This window comes from Falco naumanni, chromosome 6 (genome assembly GCF_017639655.2).
Source record: "Falco naumanni isolate bFalNau1 chromosome 6, bFalNau1.pat, whole genome shotgun sequence".
NCBI classification, from domain to species: Eukaryota; Metazoa; Chordata; class Aves; order Falconiformes; family Falconidae; genus Falco; species Falco naumanni.
In genome coordinates, this window is record NC_054059.1 from 87,252,991 (window position 1) to 87,279,468 (window position 26,478).

At 36.8% G+C, this 26,478-nt stretch overlaps 1 protein-coding gene across 7 annotated transcripts in view; it reads left to right on the forward strand.

Annotated features, from left to right (window-relative positions):
• CNST (consortin, connexin sorting protein) overlaps positions 1 to 26,478 on the forward strand; it is a 52,845-nt gene that overhangs the window by 21,287 nt on the left and 5,080 nt on the right. For 6 of the 7 annotated variants that reach the window (XM_040599493.1, XM_040599492.1, XM_040599496.1 and 3 more), the window contains 9 exons: positions 509 to 714; positions 5,221 to 5,251; positions 7,784 to 7,870; positions 8,346 to 8,460; positions 10,945 to 10,966; positions 11,148 to 11,244; positions 15,173 to 15,205; positions 16,925 to 17,802; positions 25,406 to 25,541. In XM_040599493.1, the coding sequence (XP_040455427.1) occupies positions 509 to 714; positions 5,221 to 5,251; positions 7,784 to 7,870; positions 8,346 to 8,460; positions 10,945 to 10,966; positions 11,148 to 11,244; positions 15,173 to 15,205; positions 16,925 to 17,802; positions 25,406 to 25,541 (1,605 nt within the window). The remainder of the gene's footprint in view (positions 1 to 508; positions 715 to 5,220; positions 5,252 to 7,783; positions 7,871 to 8,345; positions 8,461 to 10,944; positions 10,967 to 11,147; positions 11,245 to 15,172; positions 15,206 to 16,924; positions 17,803 to 25,405; positions 25,542 to 26,478) is intronic. The other variant, XM_040599490.1, reaches the window with a different exon arrangement.

A 26,478-nucleotide genomic window follows, 5' to 3' on the forward strand; every position in this document is an offset into this window, starting at 1 on the left:
GGCAAACTGAGAACATTCACACTCTCCTTGCCTGCCTTCTTTTTTCCCTTTTTGAGAAAAACTGTGTTGCAAACAACCCAGCTTTCTGTCTCTGCTATATTCCAGTTCTGTCTTAGTGAAGTTTATCCATTTGGACCTAAGTATTGGGTTTTGTAACTGAAACTAACACCAGTCACAACACTTTTTATTTTAGGCCACCCTGGTCTCTTATTAATAACTCTGTAGAACAGTTTAGACCAGGAGGATTTTTTTGCCCCAAGTTAAAGTCAGGTCCATGTTAGAAATGTGCAAGTATACTTTATGTATGTTACCTTGCTTTTTCAGGTAGGTGAGCTGACAGAGACAGATCTATCACAACTAATTCTGACAAGACCAGCATTTTATTTACATGCAGGGATGTTATTTAAGATACTAGGGTTTTATTCATAGCTTTTATGTTGAAATTTCCTAAAAAAGCAACTTGATGTATTTTTTTGAATTCTAACCTAAGTACTTGTTCTTTTTAAAGGAGTTCCTACAGTGGGAACCACAGCAATCAAGGAGGAAAGTACTCTTACTACAGACACAGATTCTGCGCGTGATGAAGGTGCTATTGAAGCAAATGAAAACTTTAACCAAAAAGAACAAAAACAGACTTTGCAGTCTCTTTTCTCTTTGCTCCGTGAAGAGGTTGAGCAGATGGATTCGAAGATACTGCCCCTGTGTCTCCATCAGGTACTTCCTATGATTCTGGGATGTTGCTCACAATTTTGTTTTTAATTGAGACCTTTATTCATTAGGAAAAAATGCATTAACTCAACATACACCAATATTCATACCTGGACAGGGTATTTTGATTTATAATGGGTGTTCAAAGCAAGTATCTCCTCTAAGGTCTTCTAATGTATTTAAAACTATAAATTGCTTTGAAAGTGTATTCTGCAGTTAGAGGAAAGTCTTAAGGATAGAGTTTATAATTCCTCAAATGATGAAATTCTAGTTTGGCGTGATGATTTAGGAAAATCAGTCTTCACATCTTAAATATGGTTTGTAAGACACTGGTATACATACAAGACAGCTGATGTCTAGATAACATTTTAAATCTGGAATTACTTTTGCTGTTGCAGACTTCTTTCTAGCATGGATTTCATCATGAACACTAACATTCAAGGTTGCTTAGTGTATACTTTTTTTATAGCACAGTTGCCACACCTGTAGGCCATAGGAAATGCTGAGTAAAAGATTTCTTTTCAAATCAAAAACTGACCAGGATGTTTTTCTTTCTGGAGATTATGATGCGGGATGAGTATGTCAATAGGACTTGATGCAGTATTTATTGGTAGTTTAGTTGTGTCAGACCAGTGGACTAGAAGAGCAGAATGTTTGGGTGTAGGGTGTAATATGAGCTGTATATATAAATAGTGTACAGCCTGTGATTTGACTTAGTTGCATTATTTTTAATGTGAAAAACTGGATGATTGTGATACTTTAAAGTTCTGAACTGTGATGACACTCCTGCATTCTTATTATCTTCAATATAAATAAGCAATTATATTTGAGAAATAGGTTTCTCTTTAGTATTGCAAATTACAGATAATTTACACTTGACATAGAATTTTATTTTTTTTTAATCCGTTTGAATGAAAATATTTGCTATCGTTCCTTAATTTATTTGAACTCTTTATTTTTGTTTGTACTTTTAGCCATGCCAAATTGGGTGGTTGTTCATGAGTCGGTACAAAGGTCTGTTTTGGAAAACAACAGAGTTAGGGCAGAAATTTCAAAATGCATTGCAAATATTACAGAGTGATGTAAAACATGGTGGAGGTGAAATCTGTTTGCTGCTTTTTAGATAAGGAAGCCAAATTGTAAGGGTAACAACCTGTTGAAAGTCAAACAGGAATTGTGACAGAACTGAGAACAGAATCTGCATTTCCAGATTAAACATGTAATCAAACACCAGCTCTTTTTCTTGTAAGAATTATCGAGCGTTTAGAATAGAAAGCTAACAGAACTTACAAGGATACAAAACACTTCTTTATCTGGGGAAAAAATAAAGGATTTTAAAGATAGCATTCATGTTTTGGTGTAGAGTCTATCAAGATTTTTTTTTTACTTTTCCAGTGAATTAACCTGTCATCTTCCGTCTTTTTTTCAGATTGCTAATACAGCCTGCCAGTAACTTTCTTTTGTGCCAAGTCTAGCAAATACTCTTCTATCGTATTCTGTTTTTATTCTGTATGACAAAATTCAGTATAAAATAAAGAGCTGCATCAGATGTTCTGGAGTATTTACAATCTGCATTGTTAGTGGGAAGCCCATATTAAATATTTAAAGGCTGTGGGATATTAGGGGCTGTTCTAAGGGTGAACTTTTAATTAAAATAGGATGTAATTTTTTTCCTGTCTCAAATGGGATTCATGTGATTTGTTTAGCATTTGTTACAGAATCTAAGAAGCACTGTATATTTAACATAAATACAGAGCTTTGGCAGCTCCAAAAATCCTTCAGAGACTGCTGTAGATAGCAGACAAAATGTGAATAAAACCCAATGCGAATAAAAATTAAAGAACCACAGAAGTGACTTACCAGTTCTCTTTTGGAGGTACTGGGCTCAGAATCGTACAGTGGTTAGAGATAAGGCTGAGCCAGGAATCACAGCTTGTAATCTAGACCCACTATCAAGTTGCTGTCTTTTTTGAGCAGTCATCTTAAGACTTTTACAAAAGCATCCACTTGATGAGCCCTTCAAATTATGAGTGCCTAAACTGATACGTCCCAAGGATTTTGAGACTGAATGTTTGTGTGCACCCACAGAAATCATGGAGTGTCAGCTATGAGGTGTCTCAACCTGAATGTTTAGCTATCAGGGTACCTGCAATTACTGCACGTTTTACAACCATGGCCCTTGTCACACCGTGCATGGAAATAGGAAGGCTGCCAACATTTGCTGTCCCTGGAGATGGATGAGTTAGTGCTTGTAAAGGTCACTGATACTGGAGAATGCTGCTGAGCAAAATATTTTTACTTCTGAGGTTTATATTTTTTTATTTTATTGTATTTACAAACGAACATCAGTATTCCTCAGCTTTCTAGGAAAGCCTGTTCAGTTTTCTTGCAAGCACAAATAAGTTGTTGCAAATCTTCAAGATTATTTGTCTGCAAGGAGTAATTAGAAGAAAAATATTTCAGTTACCACATTAGCTTTTCTCTACAGTGTTACACCTTTCCATTTCCAGGTATCAGCTCTACCTTTTCTATAATACTCCTCACCAGAGTCAAAGTGAAATTCTGATTAGAAACATGCTTATTTTCTGACTGTCTTTAGGTACTTGCTTTCTTTGAGCTGGTTGCATAGACTGTAGTACAGTGGTGTCTTTGCCATTCTAGTCCAAGAAACAATCCTTTACTTCAGTTCTGGGGGGAAAAAGCACCCAAAAAGAAATCAAAAACCCCCAAAACAAATTTAAAAAATGGTACCTATACTTGATTAACAAAGTAAGTTGTTTTTTTTTTTAACTGGCATCTTGACTTTTCTTCTGGAGCCACTTCCGTGCTTATAATTTTGGCTTTGAAATAGCTGGTTGAAATAAAAAGCATCTCTAGGAAAGGGATAGTAAATCTATTTCAGTAGTCTGTAATTAAAACATGTAGCTTTGATCTAGCAGTACCTTGGTATATGGGAACATAATTTTCCCTTATGTTTACATGCCTGTGTTCCTGGTTTATACATAGCTTCTCAGTGTATAAACCCTTGGTGAGCATGTATTTGCAGTGATCTCTTAAACATAGGCATTATAAAATTACCCAGCCAGGGTGAAGTTGTTTTTTAAGATGTTGCATCTGGACATCTTGCATGCTAAGGCATAGAGATCCCTTGTTCAAGTCCTACCCATTGGCTAAGATAGCAGCTGTTATAGCAGCATTTAATGTCAGTTTACGCATTTTGTTAAGCTAGAAGGGCTGGAGATTGACTTAGGTGTTCAAATGTTCTATATGTAATCTCTTTTATGTTTGATTTTCCTGGTTCTCAGTAACTGCTTTGGAATTACTTTTGTTCTTTGTATTAAACCTCCTTAGCACTTTGAGCTCTAAAGGCAACAAGGAAAGTTTGCTTATTTCTTGTGTCAACTCCCTGCTATTTCTTTGTTTTGACGTATCTGTATTAACTCAACATCCATCTAAGAGAACAAGGCTTGGAGGATTGTTGTGATTTTTAGGGTTTTTTTTCAATGGTCATCTTAGTGGCAAAGCTGTCATGTTACAAATCCAATTTTAATTGTTCTGTTACAGAAATGTCAGCCTAAGGAGGAAGAGCTGTAGATTTGTTCCATGTCTTAGCAGCGGTGGTACAAATCAAAGAACTGCTGTCTGGCTTAACTCCATGACTTGCTCTATTGTTGAAGAGCTTTGGCTATCAGGATGTTAGGCTTAGTGAACCGACACATGAGGCGGAGGGTCTTTAAATCTTTAACACAGCAGAGCAGCTTCAGGAAGGGAAGTGGTAGAAAGCTGATGCAATGGTCTGGCTTCTGTGGATGGACTAGAAGTAATACAGATGACAATTAAGAACTTGAGTCCTTTTACATTTATCTCATGAATTTCAAGTATTCATACTGTACATATTTCAAATTCTATGTATTTCAGGTATGTGTTGTAATTATTTATTGTAGATAGACGGTAAGCAGGAAGGTCGTTGGTATATCTGATGCTGTGATATGTAATACTTTTAGTGTCTTTCATCCGAAGATTGTTCTTTCTCATCAGTCAGGAAACCTTCATTTCTCCATTTTATCACATTGCACTGTAATGCTCAGGAGAGCTTGCAATGATCCTAATTTGGTCAAACATAAAGAAGCAATGGTCAATAACAGAATTCAGACTCTTCAACTTGTATCAGTAAACACAGTACTTCTGTTATAGGTAATTTTAAAAGTTTTAAATCATTAAAAAAAATTGTGAAATAATTTTTTGTTGTTGTAATAAGATAAAACCCAACTAGCATTTGGGCAAATTCGTATTTGTGTGAAGACTTAATATTTCTTTGTTGTTTGATATTCTTTTTAAACATCTTTCCTAGAATAGGAATATATGTATTTAGTCTGAACATTAGTATTTCACCCAAACTAAATATGAACCTGCAAACCAGATGTTTAAAACTATGATAAAAAGTTCATGTTATATCCTTACCACTCTCATGAAAATTATAGAATCCTAATTTTTCTCTTTTTACTTTTGCAGATAGCTGAGACCTATTTTCAAGAGGAGGAATGTATCCTTTTACTTGTAGAAATTGTTATGCGATATTAAAATAATCTGACATGATAAAACATAAAAAGATAAATGCTTTACCATTGACCCACAGGTTGTGGGTCAGGATTAGAAAGAAGTGAACAGCAGTAATTTACTCATGAGTGAATATACAGCATGTTAGCAAGTCCTTAAACAGCTGGAATATGAGTTAAGCAAACTGATACGATCATTAGTGGTTGTGCATAAACAGGGAAGTAAGAAAATATTTTCAAAGAAAATATTTCTGGGTGTATATGATAAGTTCTATTCTAAGTGTTAGTAGCTGGGAATATGTCCAATCTAGATAGGGTATGGATTCCATTATATCAAATAAGGCACTGTTATAGTCAGAACAAAATTATCACAGCAGTTGATTAGAATATGTACTACAAGTATCTAGATTAGAATAAAAATATCAAGCACACTGAGCTAAAGGAGACCAGCAACCTGAAAACAATAGCAACATGTTGTTTGGCAAATGCTAATTAGTCAAAATTATATCAAGGTAGTTTGAGAAACTGCCATAGGAAAATATGGGTAATTGCTTCTGGGAACAGCTAGTTCAATGGTCCAATTCCTTTTGATTGTGCCCAGATAATACAAACAACTTTAGTAAAAAAGTTACAGTAGTTGAACTTCTGCTAATTGCTCTCATATATTTCAGTAATTGCGGGAAAGAACAATTACATTACATCTTAAAGTGAAATTACATTTTTAGAAAAGGTGGACTGGGTTTTCCTCTGGTTGCTGTTAAGGGAAAATGATCAGACTATAAAAAGAAGAGGCAAGACTGGTAAGCCCTTCAGGTATATGTGGTTCACTAAGATGCATCATAAATTACAGTATTTGTGCATACATATTATTTCTTTATTATGTAATTTGTAACAAACAAAATACAGCAAATAGGCAATTGTAATGGTTAAATAACAAAGAATAAGAAACCTGGAAAGGTATCCTTGAAGCCTAGCCAAATTATATTAGCCTGTAATACAAACCCAGAGAAATAACTGTTGGAATATTATAGAAACGGTATATAAAATAAAATATCCATCACTGTCTTAAAGACTGTATTTCTTTCTTGGTCATCCTACTTCAAAAGCATCCATCAGAAAATCCAAAATAAACAGCATAAATTAAAGGAATGGAAAAATTAGGCATGTAGTAAATTATGGCTCTGCAGGGGCAAGTACAGTAAATCTAAAATGCATTCAACAGCATGATAGAGAGTTTCTCTTTCATAGAAGTTTCTTTAATCAAAAGGCACTATATTTAAAGCTGATCAAAGGAAATATTTTTAATGCAATGTACACCTGATGTGTGGAATTCAATACCACTATGTAATACATATTTATGAAGGATATCTCCTCCGTGCTCACAACCATCAGTTTCCTGAGGTTAATAAAGAACTTACTTGATCGTGTTGCACGGTATTAATTATCCATGACAGACATTTTAATTCATCCAGTGTAGAACTTCATATTAACAATAATTGAGAGTTTGTTGCTGTGATCCTCTAAGGCTATCTCTGTGATCTGTAATTCTGTTTCTAATAACAGATTTCTTGAAAGCAGGGATTGTTCTTTCCATTAATATTGTTGTTCATAAGCCATGCTATGTATATGTTGCATGAAGCTAACAAGAATAACAAGTACTGGTTGTGTTTTACTCCAGTATTTTAATTAATATGAATAATGGAAAATATTTTTTCTAATATTACTAATAACCTCATTCACTGTACTTCTATCATCATTGTACTGTGGAATTAACTTTCCAATAGCTGGCAAAACATGGCTTTAAACAGAAGAACTAACAAGTTGGGCTTCATGGAATGAAGTTATCCTGATTATTACAAAATATGTAACTATCAGTATACCTTTGAGAATATATTGATAACCTAAGGGAGGGGGAAGAGTTCTTCATATGGAAGAAAAGTAAGCAGCATCTTTAGAAAGAAGACAAAAGGTGAACTCAGCTATCCGGCAGTGTTGTATTCAGTGGTTGAAAAGGGAAGGGGATTTTTTGAGTTTGAATTGGGGAAATTTTTTAAATACTGTCTCCAGCTGGTCAGTGGAAAGGAGCCATATTTTCAGTTAGTTATGGTTATTGGCACGTAATTTGATTTCTTGAGAGATACATGCTGGTATTTGGGTAATTTATTTTGTTTTTCATTTCCCAGAGATCTCATTTTCTGGTAAGAGGTGTCAGCATAATAACATTTTGCTTGTTTCTTTTCTAGAAAAACTTCTGTTGAAGTTAAGGCATGTGGGAAGAGGTGACTGCTGAAGAGAATAGGATTTTCATTTTTGGAGCTTTCCTCAACTTATTTTACTTCTTACTTGCTGTTTTCATGTCTGCTACTATTTTCTTCCTTGCACAAAAATCTAGATGCTAGCCATTATTCATTTGTATTCAGTTATGTCAAATTTCAGGTACATAACAAATATGGTGCCAAATACAAATAAATCATAACATGTCCAGATATGTGTGAATTTTTCTTTAACCTTCCATCCAGATGAGAAGGCAATGAAGTTCATTCAGCTTGAACGACTGTATCATGAGCAGCTGCTCGCAAATCTTTCTTCTATACAAGAACAGTGGGGTGAGTAGAGGCTAAACTGGTGTGGTAGAAGAAAGAGTTAATTTGGGTTGTATTTCTAAATAACAGAGTATACATTCTGCCAGCTTAAAATGTTATATAGCAAAAGCAGCGTTTATTTCAGAATTTCTCTGAATTTGTTATGAGAAAAGTATACCTGCTTTAGATTTCTTCTCACACATTTCATGAAAAAAGTGCAAATAGTTTGTCATTCATTAATCTAGTAATTAAGACTCTGATTGGTCCACAGTTGTTTTGAGCTTATTTTTGGTTTAGGGTTGATGAATCTGATGTGATGAAAATAAAGTGTATTGTGAAAAAATACAATGCTTTTTTGCATAGCCTGAAACAAGATTGTAGAACATACACAAAGAGTTGTTAAATATTTCTCTGTTAATTAGTTTCACATATACGTTTTATGCTAAGCAAATACTACGTCTATAATATTTTGGGTAAAAGTGATTTTGGTTCAATTTAGAAAGAAAATGGAAAACAGCAGTTCCTACTCCAGTTACAACGCTGAGGAATTCAGCTAAAGAACTGAGTGGTGAAGAGCTGGAAAAGCTTACCAGAGTTTGCTCTTCACATCCACAGTAAGTATAAGAAAATGTTACTACTTTTCCAGTACTAATATGTTAGTGCAGCTGTGTCTATTTGCCAGTATAGATGTTTTAAAATAGTCAATGTCAAAATAAAAGTTGAATCCCATTGACTTCAGTGAATTTGGTTATAAAGTAGTGGTTCTTTTTGATATGTAACTAAAATGTTTCCATTACCATCAATTTTCACTGTTTTTATATGGTTTGAGGAATGTATAGGGACTAGATCTGAACTATTTTCAGCAAATTATTAGCATGCCAGAAATGGAGGTTTGAGTTTTAGTATTTTCAGGCAATGTAAAAACTGAGCAGTGTTAATTTAGACAGAGAGAGACTGTAAAACTGATGATGGTGCTTGTGTCTAGTACCTATTATTTTAATAATTGTTTTGAAAGGGAATTGTCCAGCACCTCAGACTCCAGTACTCACATCTACCCTATAGGATTTTATTCCCAATTTTTCTACATTTTAGGACAAAACCCTAATGCTTCAAGTCATTCTTGTTGCCTTCTGTTGATTTCATATAGGTTGCCTAACCATTCTGAAGCAGTGATTCTGTAGTTTCCCTAGTGTGGCAGTATTCTGAAAAGTGGTGGAATCTTAGTTCCTACCTGCTTTGCTTGATGCATCTCAGCCTCCAGAATCAGCATGTCCCAGTATCACACTCGTTTGGATAGGGTGCTCCTCTGGGTAGTACACACAGGAGATTGTACCCATCAGGAAGGGGATCTGTTATTTTATGGGTGAATGTCGTACCTACTAGGCATTGAGTTTAAGGGACAGATGGAAAAGATTATGCCATCTGCCACTGAAAAATGATCAGCCAATGATGATAATAGGGAAACTAACCACGTTCAAAAGCTGTGGAAAGTCCAAGCTGTGACAGGGGAAATGCTCTCTATCGATGGGGAGAGAGAACCTTTTCAAATATATTTGCATTGGCTTAGGCAGTCTCGATGTAACAGAATGCTTCTGTTGTTCATAGAGAGTATGATTTGGCTTCCATGTGTTTTTTTTTCTTCTGGGTGACTGTACAGAAGTTTGAAAACACCAAGGCTGACTGCCAGAACCCAGGCAGGGATTGTTTATTTGTAGTGTGAATGGTTTGGGAGGGAGCCCTTGGAAAGCCGGTGGTACCACAGGAGGAAGGGGCAGCTCTAGCACGGTAGCATCATGTTTACATGTTTACAGCAGGCTGCTACTGAGAGATGGCACTCTTGAGTGCCTGCAGGGTTCCTCAGCCTGCATTTCCTTGCACACAACCTTGCAAGCCCACTGAAGGATTAAGATTCAAGTCTATTGCTGCTCTTCAACTAGCACCACCTCCCTACTGTCACTTCAGTTGTCGCCCTGCTGAGAATAACTCTGCTTTCTTCTGCTAATACTTTGGTGCAGCCCCACTTCAAAATACAAAATTTCAGTCATGTAACGTCATTCCTGGTTCTGAGAAACCCTGCAATTAAAAATTAAGGCTTCTGTTCATTGGCCATAATTAGTTGTCTGTATCTAATATCATTAATCTTCTGAACTCTAAGCAAAACTCTTATTTGCTTTTATTGTTTCATACATTTTTTTCCTAAGCTTTAATCTCAATTTATTTTGTAATTAAAATTACACTTTATTTTTTAGTGAATAACATGCAGCTCTTTGAAAACGTGAGGATTTTGCTTTTGTAATTGAAAGTAATGTAACTTCTTCTGATACTCAAGGTCTAGAGCTACATACTGGACATGGATAGTTTTGAGTGTCTCTATTTGAAGTTTAAATGGTAAAATTTAGAAGTTTTTGTTAGAGAGTATGAACATCAGTACTTCTCCCTCTTGTCCTTCCTACCTTTTTTTTTTTTGGTAGCTTTAAACAAAATGCTCAACATTTTATCTTTATCGCTGTATGAAAGGCTGCGAGACAGATCGTGCATGATAAAACACATTGTGCATGAATCTCTACACAGTTTGCAAAGTCCACGCTGTGAGCAGTGCTGACTCACGTGTGAATCCCAGTGGAATCAGTGGGAGCTGCTGTATCTTAGAGTACTCGGAAAACATGTCCCAGTGTAAACAGTTTGTGGAGAAGGAAATAGATGGGGCTTTTTCCATTCCTCAATCACTTTTATAGTGATCAGTATTTTTAATACTAGTAGATACTAAGTCCTTACATGATTTTTAAAGTTGGTAGAGTTCTTTCTGAGCATAAAGTGTTAGAAGAATTTAGATTGCTTGTTATGTTGCAGTAAATTTTTTTTAAACTGCTTTCTCAATTAGGTGGAGCAATGTTTGGGCTAATGGGTGATGATATTCACATATGGTACAGATCTGTGCTTGGAAGTATGCTAGCATGCTGACACTGTTTCAATGTAAGAAAAGTTCTGTGCTAATATTAGAGCAGAGCAAGGGTTTATAAGATGTCAATGACATTTGTTATGAAGAATGTTGCTTCTTTTTTTTTTTTAAGTTGTTTCTTTTTTTCTTATTGCTGCAGGCCACGGGCATCCAAAAATAAGGTAAGCAGCTGCTTAATTGAATTCTGCTTTGTCAAAGATTGCTAATGAATATATTTTTAATAATATTTGATACAGTCTTTCCAGTTTAGTATAAAAACTGTTTGAAGTTTGGATGTTTCAAAAAATCACAGTGTTCCTGTTTAATTCCAAAAATTACAGGAAATACTATCATATTTTACAGCTAGTAGCTGCAGAAAATACATGGGAGAGTGGTTGTTTGCTTCAGTTAATGGAATCAAAAAAATTAAAGGAAAGAGAAGCTACTGCTTTTAAATCAGGTATGTGTGTGTTTATGTGGATGCATGAGTTTGTTTTAAATATTATACTGTAATGATATATTCCTACAAATACTATGAAACTATTTCATTTGAAGCTACAGCATTTGTTGGATTCCCACAGTTTCATCCATTTGTGCAAATTTTAATTTTTTTCCACAACTGCACAATGGATGTACTATGCCATTTTAATTAGTCATTGATATTCAGATTTGTAATTAAAGTAATTCTAGCCTCCATCAAAAAAAATCTTTTAAATGTGCATATGTTTATAGCAGCCTACATAAGCTACAAAACATGTAAAACTAGAGATACGATAAATAATTTCTATGTATAAAATATAAGGTAAACAATCTGATGACAAATATTCTGAGTTGTGGCAATTCAGTACCATTAACAGAATTAGTAACTATTATAAATTACATGCAATATACTGATTTTTAGACACATTTTTCTGTTACAGCAAAGAAAATTAGGAAGCTTTTGGGGGTCTTGAAGAGAAAAGGATACTTCAGTTAATTTTTTTCAATACACACTTTTGTATCAGCTTCATTATCCTCCTCCTGCCTTGGGACAGTGGCTGTTTTGTTTGACTAATTTGTTAGAATGGCTGGATTCTTACAAAACATTTTTAATTGAATGAATTGTTCAAATGGAGGCAAAGGGGGAAAGAGAATTGCTAGACTACCAGGCTGTGCTTTATGTGTCCTCTCTTTCAGCAAAATGTTTCTGTTTTTTACTATGTTCCAGTTGCCAAAGTTGACCTAAACTGTGTGCCTTTCCTTGAAATCAGCTAGAATCTCTCACAAGATAAGGGTTGGTCTATGTGACCTCAGGAGGTCCGTTTCAAGCCAAACTATCCTACAAGTGTGTATCAGCCAGGAGTTCAGGAGAGTCAGGGGTTAATGAAGATACAGAGTCACAGTTCTCTACATGTGTGGATCCTCCTCATCTTCAGCCTCTTTCACCATGACCCCTGTACTGCCTTTTCTCTGTCTTTGTTCTTGTAACCTAACTAAACACAAAACATTGAAAACACGAAAAAAATGTTTTACAGCTCATAAGGCAGATCAAAAGAACCCTGTGCTTTTTATTATTGGATGGTTGGAAATTCCCATGGAAAGAAATTAGGCACATGTAATTTTTCCATTGTTTTTATTCCAGGTGGAAACTAAAGCTTTCTGGTTCTGAACATTCAAAACTTCTGAATTAAAGAGCATTTTGTGTCAATGTTAAAACACTGTAGTACAACATATAGACATATTAAACTTAATGTAAAGTAATTAATCATGGTTGTCATGGTTTACCCCAGCCAGCAACTAAGTACCACACAGCCACTTGCTCACTGCCCCCCACCCCCACCCCTGGTGGGCTGGGGAAAAGAGTTGGAAAAAGGTAAAACCCATGCGTTGAGATAAGAACAATTTAATATGAAGTAAAATATAACAATAATAACAATTGTAAGGGGGGGGGGGGGAGGGAGAGAGATGGAGGAATAAAACATAAGAGGAACAAGCGATGCACAATGCAGTTGCTCACCGCCCACTGACCAATGCCCAGCCAGTCCCCCAGCAGCAATCGGTGGCTCCCGGCCAAGTCGTCCGTCCGTCCGTGTCCCCCCCCCCGTTTATATACCGAGCACAACGTTCTGTGGTATGGAACATCCCTTTGACTAGTTGGGGTCACCTGTCCTGGCCCTGCTCCCTCCCGGCTCCTTAATGCATTTCCTCACTGGTAGAACATGGGAAACTGGACAGTCCTTGACTTAGGGTAAGCACTACTAAGCAACAACTGAAATATCAGCGTGTTATTAACATTATTGTCCTACTAAATCCAAAACACAGCCCTGTACCAGCCACTAGCAAGACAATTAACTGTATCCCAGCCAAAACCAGGACAATGGTGTAAATGGAATTTTTTAAATGTCATTCTCTTATTGTAACTCTTGTCAAAATGTAATCAAAATCTTTGGGTTCCTGTGAAATGATTGTGAATTAATAAATTCATGCCATCCCATAGAAGGCAGTTCTGCTGGGAATTTTCCAGCAGTGCTAAATACTTTTACAGTACAAAGATATGAATGTTCCAAGCCTAACTCAAGTTTAAATGCTTAAGATTTGCAAAAGATGATGTTCACAAGATCAGTACGTTCTTGAGGAAGGAATGACTTCTCACCCTGACATGTCTCTTCATCTGTTAAGGTGGTGCGTGGTCAGTTAGCTGCTGCTGCCCCTCACCAAGTCAATGCATCAGCAGCATAGGACTGAATGTTTTTCTTGCAGTTAGAAGGTTACAGAGATGATCCAAAACTCAGAATTTGTATACACTGCTCAGTGCTGTGCGAAAAATGTTTGAGTTGTGGCTGAGTGATCCAGCTCAGGGCTAGAACCAGTATGGCCTTTTGGGGCTGGTTCTTGATTTTGCCTGACCTCCAGCAGAATCCTATATTATAGTAACCATACAGTTCCTAATATTTAAACTAACTTCTTCAGCATTAGCCTAAATGCATGGGCCTTCTCACTGAAAACTTCTGCTTTTTGTGTGGGTTTTTTTTTTTTCCTCAACATCATGAAAAATGAGAAGTAAATATGTAAACTTTTTCTTCTTCTCTTAGAAATGTATCTGCCAGTCTGCAGGGAGAGCTACTTGACTCAGCTGCTGGTAGTAGAAGTCTGATTTACAGTAAGACAGGAAAATGAAAATCTTAGGTTGTTTGAAGACTGTCCTTCATATGAATTCATATGTCCAAAATAAAATTTATCTAGCAACTATCAATAAGAAGTATTAGCGGATACACAATATATATACAGATATATATACAGATATATATTACATTGTAGAGAGTGTTGCACTGTACTATGGTAGCACTTTGAAGTAAAATCACACTTCTTTACTAATCTAAAGCAAAAATTACTCCATTGACTTATTGCAGGCATTTGGGAATATAGTTTGAGCTTTTGTAGGCAGTCGATCCTAAGAATTTGTGACTTCTCTCTCGTGGGGATACAGTGACAAAGAAGCAGCTTTATAAGAACTTGTCTAGTCAAGATTACGGGGAGGGTCACTGAATGAGTTTTCTGCCCTTCTGAGCAAGGGCTGTGAATGGTCTGTTCTGCTACATTTTCCTTTCTGGCAGATTTTCTCTTTGAGTTACCAACAGAGGGAACCTACGTCCTTAAAGCTATGTGTGTATATTAGAAGATGAGATTTGATACATCCTGTATCCATTAATTTCTCCAGGTTTTGGCAGAAAGCCTTAATAGCTTTAGTGTTAACTAAAGATCATCAAATTCATGTGTTTCATGAAACCTTTTCTAATTAAATGGTGAATTTAGAAAAACCACTAGCATAAGTTTGCAGTGTGTACATAAAGACCTGTTTCCAAGGTGGGGAGAAACTGCTTATACCGTGTTTTCTTTTAGATCATATGGGATTTGTTTTTAAGTGGGAAGAGGGACAATAGATGGTAAAGTGTGAATTCTCCTCTGGTAGAATGCCATACGTCAGCATTATCTCTGCTGGACTGTCTTGGATTAACAGGATAAAAAGGTGGTGGCTACAGGTTTCTGTGATGAAGAAAGCAAGTGTCAATTTTAAAGTAACTGTAAAAAAAAATCTTAAATTACAGTAACTGCTTTTGTTGCTAGAAAATTCTCAGTAGACACTTGTATTTCTGACAGGTAAAAATTGCTGCCACATTGGTGGGTATGTCTTCATTTAACTCAGTAGGAAAGAGCACCTTTTCTAATTACGTGTTCAAGTATTTGTCTTAACTTTATCTGCAGTGGGTGTGGGTTGTCTAAAGCAGGTGTAAAGAAAACACTGAAAGCTGCTGAAAATTTGATGTGGAATGTAATGATGATCATTACATCTCAGTTCCTGTACATCTATAGTTAGATAACAATGCTAGGATTATTTATTACTTTTTTAGGAACAGCCCTGAGCTCAAGGGCCACCTTTCAGGGTGAGTAATTTGATTTAATTTCCGATTCCATTTAATCTTTGTTGCAGTTGGGGCTGCCAACAAAGATGTTTGTTGTAATGTGCATGTATCCACTAGGAAAAATTGACAGATGGTAACCAAATCTTGTACCAATAATCCAGGCAGTGTTTGAACTCGTGACCTATATGTGAAGGGCTCAGTATCCCGTTACAAATCCCTTGAGCTACCTCCTCATGTGTGTCTAATTTTCAAAAACTCCCTGTCTCATACGGATTTCTTCTTTCATCATTTTACAGAAGTTAGGTTTCCTATACCCTTTCTATCTGTTAGTGATGTTCTGGGGGGGGGTTCTGCATTTTGAAATGGTTGGATATTCTCTTTTTCAGTTTCCAAGCCTGTCTTTTCTATGCTACCTTGTACCTTTCATTTTCTTTTAAAATGTACATCGTTTAGAATTTAGTAAAATTGTTCAATACGACAAATTAATGCAAACATTTCTTTAAAGACTGATGAATGTGACCCTGTTTCATGTAACAAGTTCAGGAAATTGCTCAGCTTTTCAGTGAGGTTTTAACAGATGAGGAAGGGTAAGATTGGCATATAGATCTTCAGTCATTCTTGTGAGAATATATAGTTAATAAGGGCATTGTTTGATCTCTTTGTTAATCTATTCATAAGACCTTTCTGCTTTTTGCTATGACCAAAAAATCCAAATGAGTGTTTTCTAGAGTTATTAATTTGTTGATTGAGGTTAATACTATTACTTAATAATAGTCCTACTATAGCATAGTCTTTAACTTAATTTTCATTGAAGTATGGAATAAAGGACAGTTACTGTCACAGCTGGCTTGCTTTAGTATACTAATTCTAAACACTCCCTTTCTTCATAAACCTAAAAGGGGAGATGTGGCTTTGAGCTTCTTGGAATGGCTAATGTCTAGTAATTTTATTGACAACTTGCATTAATTATCTATTCCTTCATCAGCAGATGACGCCAACAGTACAGTAAGTGAATTCACAAGCTATGTGAAGCTCCCCTTGTTTCTTTCTGAAATTTCAGATAAGAAAAATCAGTTTTCATTTGTACTGTAAATGTGAATACACAAATAAGCTGCATCCAATTGCATTTATTAATAGCTAAACTAACTTACATACACAAAAGATAATATATTTTTATGCAGTCCATTATGTAAAATATGGTAACTGGTTGTTTAATTTAGCATTAACCAAAGGAGCTACTTTCCTCTTAAAAGGATTGAATTTTAAATGTATTAAATTGGTACGATTTCAGCATCTTTAAAGGAAATGCAAGTATCTCCCTGTGTAATAGGTAACACTAGCATCAAAATACATTTTTTTGTCATTAAGTGCATTTGTCTGAACTCCAGACATCCAGAAGGTGCGCTCACATAAAATATGCTTTAGAAGAAAAGCGGCTGTCCAGAAAGACGTTTACATACTTACTGTGCTTGAAGTATGGGAGTAACTCTTTTCAGGAGGACACTACGGTATGTTCTTTGCCTGCAAGAATGTGTGCAAATACTTTGCTGAATCAAGAGTCAGCTTTTCAGACTACTAATGGAACTTTATTCTGACTGGAGCATAAATACCTGCCCTTTATGGGAGTGCATTTTAAAGCATTGGGTTACAACATTATCAAATCACAGTATACTCTTTCACCCCGGGCTGATGCTTTGAATCATTTAAAAACACTGGAACTGTTTTTCCTGTTGCACTTAGGTACTGAAACTTGTCCTGGCACTGGACCAAAGAAAGAAGATAAACAGCTGAGCACTAGTTCTCTGGGTGAAAACAAAACTGAGAGACAGATAGAGGCAGCAAGTCTTTGGGTAGCTGCGGGAAAGGACCACATGGAGGAGCAGCACTGCAGTGCTGAATCAACGTTGAAGCCACACACCCAGTCCACAGGGACAGTGGGCAGGCCTTCTTCGGGCTGTTTATCATCTGGTGATGCCGGTAAAGATAACAGTTTGCAGCTGAGAGAAAGACAGCTCTCTAAGGATGTGGAAAAAATAGAAGGCACAGCTGGTGAGCCTGGGCTGAAACTCCCTCTTGAGCCAATGGTAGATGCTTTGGGTTTAACAGATGCTGATTATATGCCTACTGATTTGGTTCCTACTGATAAAGATGTGCAAGCTGATAGAAATCTGCTCAGATCAAAACATGCTGCTGGCTCTTCAGAAATTGCTAGTGGCCAGCTTGGGAATAGTGATTTAAAGCAGCAACAGGAGCAGCCTGATGATGGTGATGAAAAGTCTTCACGGGACGGAACTGCATCAAATGTATGCTCTGGGTGTAATAAAGTGTCTGAGCAGGAGAGTACTGCCCATTCAGGAGTGTGCAAAGAAAGAGAGAGAACAGCAGGGCAGGAGGAGAAGGTAAATAATGAAGAACAAGAAGATTTATTTCTCAGATATTTAAATGGTAACATAATAGACACTGAAGAATCATTTGCAAACTTAGCGAACCAAGAGGACTTTGACACTGTTCCAGATATTTCACCTGAACGAGCATCTTACAGCTCACTGGAAGCTTTATCACTAGATGACAGCTTTTCGTCCCTTGATGAACTCGCAAGAAGGATAGAGATTGCTGAGGTAAATACTGTGAATCCTATAAAATCTTTCATGTTTATCTCAATTAAAATATTTTAGATACTTCCAACTTCAAAATGTGTTAAATATTCTTTCATATATCACTTTATTTTTAATCTGAAAATAATTCTATACTTAATTGTTCTGAGTTCAGAAAAGTTTCTTTTAACCTGTTAGCTTCCTTCTTGACCAGCAGTGCTCTGTGTTTCTAAAAATCAGATTGATTTTTACATATGAGTTTGAACACCTTTTTTTCATTTTAACAGAGACTGTTAGATGAGCTGACAATTCCTGCTAAATCACGGTTTCACATCAGAGATCTACATAATGTCTGTGATGTAACATGTGGTTCGTTTCTGTTCATAGAATAAAAGATGCTTTTCTGTGCCTCTTCCATATAGATTGGAACTACATATGTCATAAGCTCTGTATATGAATGTATGGGCCTCTCATTTTGCTCAGTTTAGGCAGTTTTGTTGTTCAACCAAAACTTAAGAAAGAACTTCTAAGCCTGAACCCACCTTTCTGAAGCACTGCTGATCGGCCACAACAAGAATGAGTGCTTCATAAGCTAAATTGCTTTTCTAAAAATACAGAAGATTTATTGCTTTGGGACTTTTTTGGAGACTGTATGATGAGATCTTTGCTTTATTTGTCTTCTGGTTTTGATGCATTTGCAACCGTGGGACCTTAAAAGCTTTTTCTTTGATTGAAAAAGTGGTATTATTGTGAAATGATGTGATTCTAGATGCTGGAGGGGGAAGACTTATAAAAAGGTATCTTAGTCCATCTCTATTTTTAATGTATTGAACAATACAGCATCCCTTGGCAATAAAGTAACTACTTCTCTGTAGACCAGAAGCTAATGCACAGTGACCCAGAACCCCCACGATCACTCGGGGACAGCAGCCAAGCAGGGAACTAAACACTGGGGATCCATGCTGATGTTACTACATTTTTGGCACAGTCTCCAGAGCTGGAAACAGAGCATTTTGGTTTTTCTCACCACCTAAACGTCTTATTTCCTTTCCAAGATCTTTCATCCTGACCTGTCCCTGAAACACCTTGTCTTTCTGTGGGATGTCAGGAGGCATACCACATACCAGGACTGAGGGCCTTGTGCACAAAGATGTACACAAGCTCTCGACAGCATGCAGCTGTGGAAACCCACACACATGTCCATCCATGTAATCAGACTTTTGCACTAGATCCGTTGGCTTGTGTTTGCTTAGAGGATGGCTTTGAAAAAGAGCGTTTTGTTGACAGCCTGTGCTACACCCATATATGTGTATAACAGAAGAGTAATTTAAGTATTGTCCCTCAAGATTAGGTTTGTGTTGAGCCCACTGAAAGTTCAGCATTTTAACAGGAGAGAACTGTTCTGTTTCATGTAGAAAAATCCTAAATTAATCCCATAGAAACTATTTCTCAATTGCTGTGTTTGGCCATTTGCATTTCAGAGGATAGGATAGGAAACAACATACTGATACTGTTAGAAAAATTATGCTTGAATTGATTGGCCCAGTGACCGATTATGATGCTTTACAGGGAATCTAGTTTCGTTTCTAGTTTGCTATCCTGATGCTAGGACTGCCAGTACTCAGATGGCAGAGTTAACTCTCTGGGGAGTGAAAAGTACCTTGAGTCTTTCCATAGTACTTTTTCTGGCCATATAAGGCATCGTGTTGGCTAGCACTGGTAGGATTCTTTTTGAATCATCCTTAGCAAGAGGCCTGAATTGTGTGAGCAGAAGGTTTAAGTCGGGGAGAAGAGAAGGATTATCTCAATACCGATTAAGTTTTCTAATGTGCAGCATCTGGGGCTGTTTTGCAATACCTGAAATTTCTAGGTGTAGCGGGGTGAGTTAAGGACAGCACAGAAGCTTGTATTGTTTCATTATAGAATTATATTTTGTTTTTCCAGTTAATCTTACAACATGTCATTACCCTAGGGGTTGCTTTTGGGAAGTGCTGAGCACCTACAGCTTTCCTGGAAGATGCCAGGAACTGAGAGAGTTTGGCACCTCTCAGAAAGCGGCACTGTTAACTTGCTCTTGCTGATTTTGTTTCAGTGCTAGAATAGTATTTCACCAACGTTTTGACAAGCAGGCTTATCTTTGCACCCAGCATAAAGTTTTTACCTGTCTTGTCCTCCTGAGGCTGTGTTCAGGCTGTGGCCATCTAATAAGATGACAGTGTTTTCACACAGTACTTGTGAAAGAAATACCTAGAAAATGCGTTGGTAGCCACATGAATGAAATGAAAATAATTACATTAAATGTACCAATGTGACGGTAAAAAAAAAAAAAAAATTTGTGATAAAACTTGTCATGGAGCGAGTATTTACAAAATTGCCACAAATAAGTTAGAATGAAAGGTGGATGTAAAGATTGTGTTGAAATAACTTAGGTATAAAAATAGTACGGTAGGACAAAATCTCATTAATATTCTTCAGTGGAGGTGTAATATTAATTCATTGAAAATGGGGAAGGGTAAGTACTTCTGTATGTATTTAGTTAGGAAGTTTTGTTTGACCCCATACTGAGGTCAAACAATCATCTCATGTCGTTCTCTAATTTAGATCCTTTATGTCAGGTACTTTTAGCCTACCATTTACAGTAACTAGTTACAAGACTGAAAATCTACTAAATTCTAACTCTGGCTTTAAATAATTGCAAAACTAAAATAGTACTTTACATATTGTACAGTCCCTTATACTCGGTATTTCTTCACTAGTACAAACGGTGCATGACAACATGCAAATGATGGAAAATCACTGTCATTTTATAGAAACTAGATTCATCCAGCTAACAAAGAGCTTTGAAGCACAGTCGGCAGGTGGGAGCAACAGTTACCAGAAGTGTATAACCACTTCTTAGATATCATTGCTGTCATTTCTGTGAGAATGCGACGACACACCAGCAGTCAAACAAATTTTAACCTCAGTAATGTAAGTTGCATTGGCCACATGAAATAAAAAATGATTACATAAGCTATTTATCTGAGTGGTGATTAGGGAAAGAATTAAGGTCTTAAAATCGAAAATTATAATGTGAAATTTCTTTCAGAAAGCAGATAGTGAGAGACTCTACCACACCACAAGGTAGTAGCTTTTGGTTGGCACTGTCTGTGCAGCAGGACTTCTAAAAAGTACTGAGTATGTACTGACTAGCAACTGATTTGATTGCAGAAATGAAGTCTCCACCTATCTGTACTAGGGCTGGAGACAATGCCTTTTTGAGATCCCCTCTTCTCTTGTATGGCTTGGGTCCTGTAAGCCTGAGTTTGCAAGAATTATGTTTCCGTATGAAATGCTTACACAGTATCCGAGCTATTTATTGCTGGGTAAAGGAGCCCCGGTACTTGTATGGCAAGCGTATCCACAGAAGAATGGTTAGTATCTTACGCAGTGCTATGAATACTGAATCTGTAAGTTAGCTCTTTTTCAAAGTCAAATTATTCATGTAGCTAATGTATTTTATTAGTGAAGGGGTTTGTCTGATGCTTACAGCTTAAGGCAGGACAGTCTTTCTTTTTCTCAGTTTGTCGTATAGTTATGCACTACCGCTTTAAAAACATCTGGTATTGCTAGAAATAAAACTATAGGCATTTGGCAAATAATTGAATAAGGAATACAGCCCACAGCAGAATAAACAAACAGAACTCCTCCTTGAGTAGTTCTCTGCATTCAGACCAAAATACTTCATACAATTAACTTTTCTTTCTAGAACTCAGTTTGCAGTGCCTCCAGTTTGGGGGGGTTTAGTTACTTCGGTATGCTACAAGTTATTCCAACAGTCGAGTTCAATGTGTTTTCTCCAAAGTCTTTAAGTACAGGACCTTATTTTCATTAGTTTTGTCCAATATATTTATAAATATATATACACACACATCATATTTGGCAAAATATGCATAATGTGAGAAGGTTTTTTAATATTTTACTGGAAAACGCTGTTTAAAACAGAGGCGGAATGGGTAGTTTAATTAGAGCTTATTGCTTTCTTATTTTGCAGCCAGGATATTAAACTTTATCCAAAAAACTTTAAAACTTTTCTGTGAAGCAGCATCACTTTGATTTAATAGCGGTAAAAAGAGAAAAGCTAAAATATTTAACAGTGTCAATTAACCAACAGTCATTGCTGCTTTCCTTTTTGACTGTTGGTCAAAATGCCACCACATACCTGTATGCCATTTTCAGTTCCTGTACGATAATTATAAAAGCACCAATGAAAAGATTTTGTGAAGGCCAGCAGAGCTGAGTGAGTTCAGTTACACAGACGCTCCAAGAACATCTTTTGTTAATTATTTAATTCAGAATTAAGAAAATGTTTGATGCTTCAATAGGATCCTTTATGCAGCTCTTTTATGTAACGCAGAGCTGTTTGTAGTGCAGCCTGATGCAAGCCTATGTTTTTCCTCCTGTGGTCCAAGTCGAGCAGAAGCTTGACTTGTGGTCAACTGCATTAACCGCAGTTCCCTCATCAACTTCCAATTTAAATAACGTAGTCTGCCTTTTTAAATTCCTTCTGCCTCCTAAAGACTGGGATGGAAAACTTCAAGTCTTGCATGGCAGCTAAGTCACTCTCCTTTGATATTTAATTAATGGGAGATGGATCTAATACAATCAGTTTGTATACTGCTTTGAAATCTTTCTAAATGAAAGTATGGTAGACAAATACATTTACAGTTGTTTTAATTGAATGAGATTGTATTTGTAGTAAGATAGACCCTATTCTTACATGACAATCTTACAGTAATGATGTTTTTATGACTGAAAATTAGAAAAATGAAATGTGATGTTTGTACTGAATATTTTTGAGCTGCAGTTGGGAATGCGATAGATGAGATGGTGTAAAATCGCTTTATGCAGAATTCCATATGTTTGTATTTTATCAATAAACTGTACCCTGATTAGGTGGCATAGCTTTGTAGGTCCTTTGCAGAACAAACCAAAAACCTTAATTACATGATTCATGAAATTCAGAGGCATGTGAAATACTCTAGGTATGAATTACGTATCATGTAAAGGGGACTTGTGAAAATATGTTATGGCTTTTGTTGGGACAGGGGAGTAACACAAGCCACACAGATTTTATTGCAAAATCAAAAGCCCTTGCTCCCCCTTTTAAAGCAAAAGACGTTCGGAATAGAGAAACCTGTCCTGTGTCAATTTGTTCTTCATACATTTAGAAGTAAATGCTGAAACATAGCCAAGCAGGCTGACAGGGAAAGTAAGTAAACTTTATTGTTGCAAGACTTTCATTTGCAAGCCTTTTATGTAACTGTAATCATTGAAACACACATTTCCATATAATCCTGTAAAAGATAGCCCTCTGGTTTTAAGCTTGGAGAAGACAGTGCTTGTGCCACAGTCATTCAAAGACTACCAAGAGCCAACGGGCAAAATGAAGTGTCTCAGTCTGAAATTACTGCTTGCAGCATGGACCATCACGTACTGCTCTTAGAGCAGACTGGGACAAACACCCTGCTGTCCCAGGGTGACATTCCTGCCAAGTGCAGCCTGAGCCGCTTGCGAACATGCGTGGCGGGCGACAGCTAGCCTGCTGCGTGGGTGCTGTGGGACAAGCCATTGATCCTCTTTATGAAAGCAATGCCATACACAGAGGCTTAAAATAATCTACTTTTTTAAAGGACGTAATTTCATCTCTCCCCTCCCAAATAAATAAGTCAGATTGATGCAGTCCTGCATGAGCCCCCTTCCTTATCACAACAAGGAAGCGTAAGTGTTGATTTTCTGGCTGGCCTGATGAATTTTGATGGCTGTTCTGCAAGACTAGTGTAATGTTACCAGTCGAAGCTTCACCCTAGTGCACTTGTCTGTTGTGATGACACACTTGTGGGCTATTATTTCTGCTTCATTTGTGTCAAATAGTGGTCCTCCATATGTTGACTTAATTTGTTTCCACCACCTCCCCACTTTCACTGCTTTGTAGTACTTAATTGCCTTGTTTCATTAAATAATCCATTAAGCTTTTGAGCAGATAATCAAAAGGGAAAGTGAGTTTCAAAAGAGGAAGTGTGGCAGAGATCAATTTTATTCTTTCAGTTGTGATTTTGGGAAAAATTGTTAGACATAGTGTAGTGGCCAACTGTGTGAGTTGTTCAGAGTGCCATTATTTGTCCAGTTGAGCGCTATAAAATACTGCCAGACTGGAGACCTGCAAATGTAATTGCCACATTTCCCAGTTAAAATGTTGCAAACACCAAATGCCGTGCTTGTGCGGTGCCTATTGGATTGTGCTCTGGGTTTTGCTGTGTTCGGTGCACTGGCGCTCCAGTTACAGCATGCATCAATGTGCTCAATAAGCTTGTAGCATGAAGCTGGTTTAGGAGCATAAGTTATGAAGTCACTTGTTTTCTGTTTTTCTACAGCTCTTACAATTGCTATGCAAATGAGTTTTCATGCATGGTCTTCTAACTTGATTAGATTGTGGGCAGAGTTAAGCAGTCAGTTGCCTGCAACTACATGTTTCCTAAAGTTGCTTTTTTCCACTTTGAATTTTTGTTAAAATTATAGGCATTTTAGGTCATCTCCTACATAGATGAGTTGCAAATTTGAAGCGTTTTCTTATCAGTGGCACAAATGTATACAAATTTTCAATTTAATAAATGTTATTGCCATTCCACAGAATAAGTGTTAAAAAGTGCTACTCAGATTTCTGAAGAGATGACTAAGAATCTTCTTCTGGTAGAGACGATCTCAAGATCAAAAAGGGCATGTCTAAATATGCTTCCTATTTTCATTTCTGTTTATTTCTAGCACACCGGGAACTGCTTGCTCAGGAAGGCATCTTTCTCCTGGTATTTCCCCTACATTCATTTCTCTAGTAACTAGGAAATTACAGACTGCTCAGGCTGGTGTAACATCCTAGTATGGCTTACTCTTGCAGCTAAGTCAAACGCTGTAGCAATGGAAAGAGAAGTTATGGTCTATTGACTTGTTGATGGTATCGCTATTTGGGTGACCAGCCTGTAGGGAAGGATTTTTGAACTGCCACTGTATGCGGGGAGCTTATTACAATGTGGAGCTGGAATCTATCCAGAGCATTGAAGCTTTCTTTTTCTGTGCTGTTACCTCTTTTTCATTTTGTGGCCCCACTGTAGCTTGTTTCCACCCTGGGGAACCAATTGCAGTGCTGGAAAATCCTCACAGTAAGGATTTGGTTGTCTCTGCAGGTTTGTATCTTGGATAGTCAGTGTGTCATTGACTTCTCATTGCCCTCTGATGATGGTGGTTTTGACACGAACCCTCCTCACCACTGCCCCAACCCATGTGATTTAATGACGTGAACTTACAAAGGAGCTGTTACAGTGACTACAGTGCATGATCCAAACAGTAAATGTATGTGTATTTAACTTTGATAGCTGTTAAGGGCAAGTAGCAGAATGATACTGCAGCTGTCCTGCAATGTTAAGGAATTGATGTATTCCAGAAGGAGGCTTCACAGGTGCTGCAGTGTTTAAAAAAGTAGAGTGGAAACCATTATTCAACTGTTTAGCTCATTTCTTCCTTAAAGTCACTGTCAAATAGATCCTATGCTTGCATGCCTTGCATCATTTGTGCCACTCACTGTATTTCCTGATAGATTGCCCCAGCGGAAGGATTAGTGTCTATACTAAAGAAGAGAGATGATAGGGAAGGAAAAACAATTGCGCAAGTCCAGCAAAGGCAAACAAAGAGAAGAGTGCGATTCCAAGAAATGGAAGACACATTGGATCAAGGTAATTTAAAGCTGTTAATTCATGGGTTGCGTTCTTGCGGTGCAAATGATGTTGATCTTTTTGTTCACAAGACCAACATGGGCATTCATTTTATGTACTGCCTTGTTTCTTTAAAACTTAAGTAATAAATGAAGGTGATGCATCAAAGATTATTCTATACCAGGTTTGGGTTACAAGACTACAGAAAGATACAGTAAGTACATTTCTGTTTTAAAGCTTGGTTGAGACTGAAGTCAGTTTTTTTCCTCTGGCTGAATAATTTGCAAGTGACATGTAATGGACATCCCCTCATTAATGCTTAGGGCTTAGGGGTGGGAGGTTTAGGTTTCTCCCTAAATGTAATCCATGTAGCTAAAGAGGGATGCGAAAGAAACAAGTCTGTTGTGCTTTGTCCACAGGTAGCTTTCCAGCCCTTCCTAGTAGACCACAGGATTGGAGGGTGTCAGATTTTTGATGGTGCTTTACAATTAAACATCCATATATATTTGCTTATTGTCATTACATTTGGCTAAACACCTTACTGCCTTTTTGATGTTCTAAATAGTCTCATAAGAAATACCATATATATTTTTTTTGTTATGCATTTTTTGGAGTTGAAGATCTCTGTCATTCCAACTCAAGAGATTAGTAACTTTTGGTTACTAATGATAGTACTTCCTGTACCTACTGTGTGTGTCAGCCACTAAATGGTATTAATGGAGGTCTTTTGTACTAAAGTGTATTAACTGTGTCTCATACACTGAAAGGAAAATCCATTCACTACCCAAAAGGGAACTTGTCCCATCTTTCATTAAAAAAAAATTATTTTAAAACAATTTATGTTTTAAATAAAATTTAATTAAAATTTATTCTGTGATGTTTTTTTCCCCGGGGATTTAGTGATTCAAAAGGGAAGATTTATTATTATTGTTATCATCATTGTTGGTTTTGTTATTGT